At 38.0% G+C, this 9,243-nt stretch overlaps 1 protein-coding gene across 1 annotated transcript; it reads right to left on the minus strand.

Annotated features, from left to right (window-relative positions):
- On the minus strand, window positions 1–5,293 carry LOC149725422 (uncharacterized). The gene is made up of 10 exons (XM_089892493.1): window positions 5,024–5,293; window positions 4,685–4,877; window positions 3,496–4,457; window positions 2,983–3,163; window positions 2,798–2,835; window positions 2,434–2,618; window positions 2,111–2,206; window positions 1,657–1,845; window positions 1,272–1,379; window positions 1–597 (listed from the first exon to the last, which is right to left on the minus strand). Exons 1-10 carry the CDS (start codon window positions 5,046–5,048, stop codon window positions 355–357), a joined length of 2,220 nt encoding a protein of 739 aa, XP_089748619.1. The 5' UTR covers window positions 5,049–5,293; the 3' UTR covers window positions 1–354.
- Window positions 5,294–9,243: the final 3,950 nt, after the last annotated feature.

The following is a 9,243-nucleotide window of genomic DNA, read 5'->3' on the forward strand; positions in this document are numbered from 1 at the left end:
TAGATTTTTTAAAAAGTTTATTACAAACATTACATGCCCATATATAGGATACACATTTCATCATTAACAGTTGTTTTAGAGAACAAACATGATGTAACGACGCTTATATCAAATACATTGCAGGAAAATACTTTTGTCTATACAAATAGTTGATTCCTTAAATATTTATTTTTTATCTTTCACTGGAGGTGGGCAGGCTGCATTAATCGGTAAACATTACATCCAATAAGTTAGATTTGTTTCACAGGATTAACTATTCCTGCCTCCCCTGTGTTTATATTTGGGTGCCCATGATAACATTGTTAAAATACTTGTACTAGCCAATACAAACAATTAATTTGTTTTATCATTTATTCATAACTTCTTCATAACTTCTCGTTGTAAATCCTCGAGTGCTGCTTTACATTCCTTGTCTTGTTCATCATCCCAGTCTGTTGTTGTCTCACGTAATGTTTTACATTTAAGCAGAAGATCTTTAACTTCTTGAAACTTTCCCATTTTAAACTTGTTTTGCGCCATACGGAAAGTAGCCAGCATGAAAATATGTTTCGATTTTGCGTTTTCTTTTAACCCTTGTTCCATCTTGTCTATCGATACCTGGGGGAACGTGGGTGTTTATGTGGTTGTTATATAAGGTGAATGATGTTAAAGCACATTTGTGCTATGTCACTTTTAAAAGCAATCCCAAAAAACAGACAAGGTAACTCATAAGCGAGCACGAGGTGTATGAAACAGAACACCCGTGTTATAACGACTGTTGTTGCCCCGTCATGCGAGGATAAATAAGTTACATACGTGATAACTCGTAAGCGGGCACGAGGTGTATGAAACAGAACACCCGTGTTATAACGACTGTCGTTGCCCCGCCATGCGAGGATAAATAAGTTATATACGTGGTAACTTGTAAGCTGGCACGAGGTGTATGAAACAGAACACCCGTGTTATAACGACTGTCGTTGCCCCGCCATGCGAGGATAAATAAGTTACATACGTGGTAACTTGTAAGCTGGCACGAGGTGTATGAAACAGAACACCCGTGTTATAACGACTGTCATTGCCCCGCCATGCGAGGATAAATGAGTTACATACGTGGTAACTCAAAAGCGAGCACGAGGTGTATAAAACAGAACACCCGTGTTATAACGACTGTCGTTGCCCCGCCATGCGAGGATAAATACATACGTGGTAACTTATAAGCAAGCACGAGGTGTATAAAACAGAAAACATGGGGGTAAAGCACACACACCCTTTACCAATCCATACCAACCCACCTGACAATATTGATTAGACTTGCTCCACTCCATTTTCTCAGCATAACAACAACCAAGGGCATAACTACAAGTGGCTTCAACCTCTATTTTAACTGCAGGGTCAACTCCCTGCAATGTGGGGGTTCGTATTTTATAAATATATCCAAACAACTTTTATTTTTATATGGGTGAGGTCCTACCGCCATCTTGAGATAAAGACCAGTGTTTGCCCATTATCTCAACACCCATGGCGATATATGCTCAATGTTATCAGTGTTAAGCATGGAGCTTGGTATCCTTTGATTATAATGCAAACGCAGCATAACCTGAGCCATGGCGTAGGACTTTTAGAGTAATTATAAATAATGGAGAGTACAGTAAACAACAAGTATCATCGCATTCTTACTTGTTTGGTTTTCACAGAGGCCAAAATCTCGTTAAGGAATTTAATTCCTTGTTCTGAAGCGTTGATCCCCCTGTTGCTGGTTTTATTCATCTGTGTTACACAACGTAGTATGCCCGCCACACCACTATTCGCATCGGGCATTACTTTGTATACAGAGGCTGCTGTTCGGTAGATTAAAGATGCTCTGCCCTGTTATATGTGGGGGGATTATAAGGGTGTCGTTTATGTATGTTGTTACACTGCTCGCCTCTAAGACCAGAGGATGCTTGGTTCAAGTCTCGATGCTGCTACCATGTTGGGCGTATGTGTCCTTGGGAAAGCTTTGTCCACATTATTTTAATTTTTTCTATCACTTTAAATACACATATGCCTACAATGATAGCAGCGACAAGCCTCGAACCTGGTACCCTCTGGTCTAGAAACGTGTTTAATATTCATGTTGAGTAATATTTACCTGAAAATTCAAATTCTGGAAATCGTCAGCAATTTCCTTCAATTGGTTTGCGATTGTTTCCAAACTATCTACTGTTGGTGACGAACTCTTTAAGTCCTGTGTGTAACAATGGGTATTATGAGGTGGTACAATTATAAATATCATCAAAACAGTGGAATTTGACAATTGTACTTATTGCCCATAACATGATTAAAATATCACTTGTTTATTCTTCAAAACAACATTTGTTATAACACGGGTGTGTTTCATATAGTTACAATGCAGACACTTAACCACTGAGCCACTACCCTGGGCCTTGAACCCATCACCCACACCATACAAACCTGTAACCCCTCCAGTATCATCTTATCCCCTCGTGCTCGGTCACCAACCGCACACAGACAACCCCCCAGCTTTAACTTCAACAAACACCTCCCAACCACCACCCCACCCTCTATTATAGCTCGCTCAAACAAAGGGATCGCTTCCTTGAATCTCTTCGATCGCCAGTGTTGGTCAGCCATGTCATCTGTATTATATTCATGATATATATATTGTGCGTAAGTGTGGTGTATTCATTCATGTTTATTCATTGAACCAAGTGGCTGCTATGCCCACCAAGCTATTGTAGTGTGTGCATGCAAAGATGTCTATGTGACTAACCATTTACACAACGCCCACATTAAACAACCCTCCACCCCCACCAACCTGCGTTCCCACTTCCATTACTTTGTGTTGATTTCTTCCTACAAGAAAATAACATTAAAGTTGAAACATTTTCTTCGGCCTTTACACGTTCCCCCAGTATACATTACTCATCGAAATACATACACCCCCATATAACATACATGACACATATATTACTAAACCGTCCCATCTACCCCCCCCCTTACCTCTCACCCACCCCATTAACCCCCACCCCCCCGTCCTCCCCAAGGTTCTTGGACTTTGAGCCACACGTCCTGAAATCCCCGACAAGATTTTTATTCGATTTCATTTTCCGTCTTCGCTCTTCGTATGTCTCTGGTTTGGGAGTTTCCCTTCTTTGTGGGGCTTGCTCTTTTGGTGCATCACCTACAATGAATGTAACTTATTTATCCTTGTGTGTTACCACAAATGTAACTTATTTACGCTCGCATGGTGGGGCAATGGCAGTCGTTATAACAAGGGTGTTCTGTTTCATACACATCGTGCCCGCTTACAGGTTACCACGTCTGTAGCTTTGTCAGTGACTGTTTTTTTTTGTATGGCTGACAATTTTAACAGCCTATTAGTGACCACTGGGTTGAGGTAATTGCTGTTACGTGTCCTGCCCAATGACCCGCCCACAATGGTAGCAGCGACAAGTCTCAAACCCGTAACCTCTGGTTTAGGGGCAGGTGCACTAACTACTTTGCCAGACTCACCTTTTGTTGGCTTGTTTTCTCCTTTGTCCATCTCAGGTTTATGAGTTGCAGTGGTTGGTTGTGGTTGTGTGTAATCCTTATAATCTTGTGTGGGGTGGGCAAACTTTGGTGGCGGGAAGAACTTTAATGGGATCAATGCAGCTCCACCTGCATCGTGGACAACATCGGACTTCATTCGCATTTGGAATCGAATCTTGTAAAGGTCCCTCCATAAGTCGGACATCACAACTTTAGAGAGAACTTCCCTTGTTCGGTCTCTAACTTTATCTATGGTTGGCCTTTTTTTAGGAGAATCGTCCCAACACTCCACCATGAGGACTTTGAGGAGGTTGAAGCAATTAACATCTGATGGATTGTGTTTGATTTTCCGATACTCCTCTTCTATTGGTTGCATGTCTGGCCTTATTCCGGTCGTCACGCTGTTTTTGATTCGTGAGTGGTCCAACCCCATATGAGAATAAGGTCTTAGCCTCGCGCATATGTCGTATAAGATCATACCGAAGCTGTAAACATCGTGCGCGGTTGTACGCCTCCCAAACACATTCCTAAAGAACTCGGGCGCAGCGTACAACGTAGAATAAGTGGCCCCTCCTTCCACTGAGGCTTGGTCCCCTGCTACCGTTGTCCTTGTGCCGACCCGAGCTCCACCAAAGTCCGCAATTTTAACATGAAGGTCTGAGGTTAGTAACACATTCTCAGGTTTCATGTCACCGTGTACGATTCTATCTTTCTTGGTGAAGTTATGCAGGTAACAAAGTCCCATCGATATCTCGTATGTTATTCTCAGCCTCACACTCCATGGTAATGGGTCGATGTTCCAGTTTGTAACAAGTTCCTCTAATTGCCCCCCTGGTATATAATCCAACACCAAACCCAATGATCGTGGCCATATAACCACACCATGGACTCTCACAATGTTTTCATGGTTCAGAGACAAACTTACTCCAATTTCTTTGGGTAAACTGAAACAATTAAAATGTTGAAGATGTTTATTTGTTTAGGAGATAAATTTTATATAACAACAGTCGTTATAACACGGGTGTTCTGTTTCATACACTTCATGCCTGCTTACAAGTTACCACATATTGAATTTGTGTTTTTTTTTACTATTTTGACTCTTGGAGATGACCTGTATACGACATACGCACAGCAATATACTGCCTACTTTAATAACTGATACACAACCCACTGTTTCTCAATATCTTTGCTCCATTCATTCTTCCCCGAGTACCATTCCATGCACTTAACAGCCACCAACCCCAACTTAGTATTGTAGCATCTCCTTACAACAGCACTTCCTCCATAACCAAGCTTGTCCTTCTTGGAATCGAAGGTAAGAAAGTCATCGCCAACAAACTTACATTGAGGTGGTAGGAGGGAGTCTAAGTGACAAATAGTATTGTTTAAATAAAAAGACGAGTTACCACATAGAAATAAATCTTCATTATTAAATTAGCACTAGGGTGACAGTGAATAGTCTAAAAATACACCCCATCATCCTCACTGTCCAGCCATTTATTGTACCCACCCAAATCTGGAGCCTGGGAACCCATGAAGGCACCACAAACGTCAGTTCTAAACAAATAAAGCTTAGTGTTGTATCCTTGCACAATAATAATAATAATCTATATATCTTCTGGGCGAGCCTTACATAGCGGAACTATAAGATATTTAAGCTTAGCATAGATAGAGTTTGTAGGGAGTTTTTACGTGGGACTTTCCCGGGTATTAAGAGAGACTTCGCGCAAAGCAATTGTACGTCATAGAGTAAATTAATGACGTAATAATTGTATGTATGTTTATGTTTCTAATGTAAAGAATAGAAGGTGTGTAATTTAGATAGATTTGCAAAGTAACTAGTTTGTTTTTTATAGGCAGCTCCCCGATTCTGTGTCAGCTTTTATAAGATGTTTATTTCGAGAGCAGATGATTACATAGAAATCATCTTTTCTTAAAAGTTGGTTGCAATCATAGATATCATATATATAAGGGGGCGAAATCGTTCTATTGGAATAAAGAGTTTGTTTAAATGTTTTTTTTTTAATTTGCATAAAAACGAACTGCAACATTGAAAATATATCTGAACAGTATTATTTGCATAACCAAGGTGGACCTAGTGTATAGTTCGGAACTATTAGCACTTAGCAGAGAAGCCGTTGCAATCGGTGTCGACAAAAAGCAAACAACAACGAACCAGAAATATAAGATTCAAGGACACAAGAGCCTGAATAGGTTTCTTTAAAAATATTTCTGCTATTTGTTAAATGTTGCAGGAATGAATCCTGTTCAGATTGCAGAAAGTATTCTTGATAACTATCCATGCAGGACAGAAGATGAGACTTCATTGGCATCTGCTTTCACAGGTGTTGTATTCATTTCACCAACAGAGGAATCAGGTGTATTACTTCTATACAAAGGACTGAACAAGTTTGGAAATCATACAGATTTTCCCCAAACTGGTACTAATGGTTTGAAGATTATTTGTTTGCCCAAACAGTACAAACCTGATGGTGATTGTGAAATTACGAAGGAAATTATTGGTATATCAATTCGCAAATGTTCACCTACAAATTCTGGACCAGCGGAATCTGGACCAGCAGAATCTGGACCAGCGGAATCTGGACCAGCGGAATCTGGACCAGCGGAATCTGGACCAGCGGAATCTGGACCAGCGGAATCTGGACCAACAGAACCTGGACCAGCAGAATCTGGACCAACAGAACCTGGACCAACAGAACCTGGACCAACAGAACCTGGACCAACAGAACCTGGACCAACAGAATCTGGACCAGCTAAATCTGGACCAACAGAACCTGGACCAACAGAATCTGGACCAACAGAACCTGGACCAGCTAAATCTGGACCAACAGAACCTGGACCAGCTAAATCTGGACCAACAGAACCTGGACCAGCTAGATCTGGACCAGCAGAATCTGGATCTACAGACATATGGAGAGGCAAAGAACTAGAATATCTACAAGTCCAAGAAGGCTGGGAACTTAGGATTTTGAAAAACACTTTTTCTCCTTCTACAAAATTAAAATCTGGATTCTGTTACACCTTAGAAACAATCAGCTATGAATTAATAGTATATGGCCATGAGAAAGATAGCACTGCAAAAATAAATGCCCAAAAAGATGAAATGAACAAGATGAATTATTCATTTAAGCATATTTATAAGAAAGGGACATCAAACATAAATAAAATTAATCTTGAAAATTTTGATGATTCTAAGTCTAATGAATACTCTACACAAATATATAGTTACCTTCAACTGTGCCTAAATACTCTCATTGATTTAAAATTAAATCCCCCAAACAGTGCAATTGTACCCACTGCAAGGGTAAAATGTACCGATATGCATTCTTTACAAGAATTGTCTCAATTATTGGGTGCTGCCTTTGAAGTGATTGAAAATATTATAAAACTCTTACAGAAGTTCATGCCAAACCTCACAGAACTTCACCAATATTATGATGAAAAGATAAAGTATTTGGAATCAATTCGATCCATATCAAAGAATCCTGAATCAGACGAAAAAGAGTCAGAAGGTTTAAAAGGAATTAGAAAACTGCAAAATGGTCTTGAATGCCATGTTGGGAAATTGCTGGAACTAGTCAGAGATGCTGCAGATAAAGTGTGGTCCGGTCCAATATTCAATAAATCTGACGGCGAAAACTACAAAGATTCTTATGAGAAGAAACTTAGAGATCTGATTATCCAACTTGTGCAGATTCTTCTGGAAGTTAGGATAAAATCTGATAGGAGTGGCGATATAATTTCCAAGTTTATCGAAGATATATTTCGTGATAAACGATATGCTGGTATTCCTCCTGAAGGAAGGCATTTTTATCCTTTATATAAAGAACTGCAAAAACTATGTTGGGTAATGGGTGAACTAGTCGACACACAGGAAACAACAACAACAGAAAGTGAAACAAAACTTGATAAGTTGTTTCAACAATACAAGGAGGAAAATATGGGAGGTGATTGGTTTGGAAACCTCATCAGCTTGGCGAAACAATTACTGGATCAATGGAAACAATTTGTTGAAAAAAAAGAACGTGACCCTTTAAATGTAGATTGCGAAAAATTGAAGAAAAAAATGAATCTAAAAGATGATGAAACTGCTAAAAAACTCGTAAAAAGGTGGTTTAAAGAAGGAGAAGGACCATTATCTATTATGAAAGTTGAAAGGTTGACTACAACTGCTTCGGTACGTTACTACTGCTGGAGTGGAACATTGGATTACGAAGGTCTCTTTTATACACATAATGACACTCACATTCCATTGACAATGCATGGGAGAGGAATGGTACATGAGGACAAGTAGAAATGCAAAATGTAGTTACTCTTTCTGTGTATTATATATCTTAGCTTGAATTTATGCACTTGATTTGTGTCATGCTGTGTTTTAAAATCATGCTGTGCCTCTGCTTTGACATATTTATATCTTTTAATGAATTATAGCTGTGCACTTTTATATCAAGTCACATACTTTTACTACAAGTAATATGCAAATGTTCACAGCACAGTGTAGACTCTGTAGAGCATAGTGAATGTATTTACAAAAGTGTAATTTTTGCCTCAATATTTTAAAAAGTTTCATGCATTTTGAAAATTACTTCATAAGTAGTTCCAATATTTTATACTTTATGTGCTTTGGTCCTATGTATTCAAACAAAATTCTTTTTTACTTTAACTTACAAGTGATTCAAAGCTTTTTTTATCAAATGTTTTTACCTTTTTATTTTTCATGTTTTTAAAAAACTTGTTCTTTCATAAAATTGACCTAAACATTTTTTACAAAACATTCTCAGTGTCGTGTGGTTAATAGCCTATTACTCATAGAACATTACACAAATATATAGTTATCTAAGTAAAACAAACTTAAATGTTATAAAACAAAAAGTGTTTCCGACTCGTGGGGCGTGACCCAAAGTGGGGTTGCCGGATGAGTTGTTTTCTTCAGCATTTTAGAAACGAGTGAAAATATTTTTATGGGAAATTCCATGCATTGCGCGACGGTCAATTTTTTTTACTACAGCGGTTGAATTTGCAGTTTTTAAACTCATTTTTTTCAAAAGATGTTTCGCATTTTGAAACTATATTGGTAGCTTTAGAACACATTTGAGCATATCTATCAATAAACATTAAACAAATTTTGATTTTTCGTTGTTATGCCCCTTAAAAAATGAGTTGGGAACCACTGGTGTAGAGCATAGTGAATGTATTTACAAAAGTGTAATTTTTGCTTTATTATTTTTAAAAGTTACCATGCATATGGACAATTACTTTGTAAGCAGGTCCAATATTTTATACTTTATGTGCTATGCCTATGTATTCACACAAAATTTTGTTTTACTGTAACTTACAAGGGATTTTATGCTGTCCAAAGTTATTCAATGTTTTTACCATTATGCATTTCCCTTTTAATTCTTCATGTTTTTAAAAAAACGTTTTCTTTTTTATAAAATTTACCTAAACATTTATATTGCCATGGGGTTACCTGTGTTTGATTGCAATACTGGCCTGTTACTGATTGAACACAACTATTCATACAAATGTATGGTTATCTAAATAGAACTATGTTAAACGTTATGGAAAAATAAGTGTGGGTTTTTATGCAAAAAAACATTGTACTATAGTTTTATATTTTTGATTGTAGTAATAGAACAATATGTTTAGTTATATAAAATAGAAGTAGATGTTATTTGTGTAAATATGCTAATTATTTCATATATTGCT

Source organism: Ciona robusta, chromosome 14 (assembly GCF_009617815.1).
Source record: "Ciona robusta chromosome 14, ASM961781v2".
NCBI lineage: Eukaryota > Metazoa > Chordata > Ascidiacea > Phlebobranchia > Cionidae > Ciona > Ciona robusta.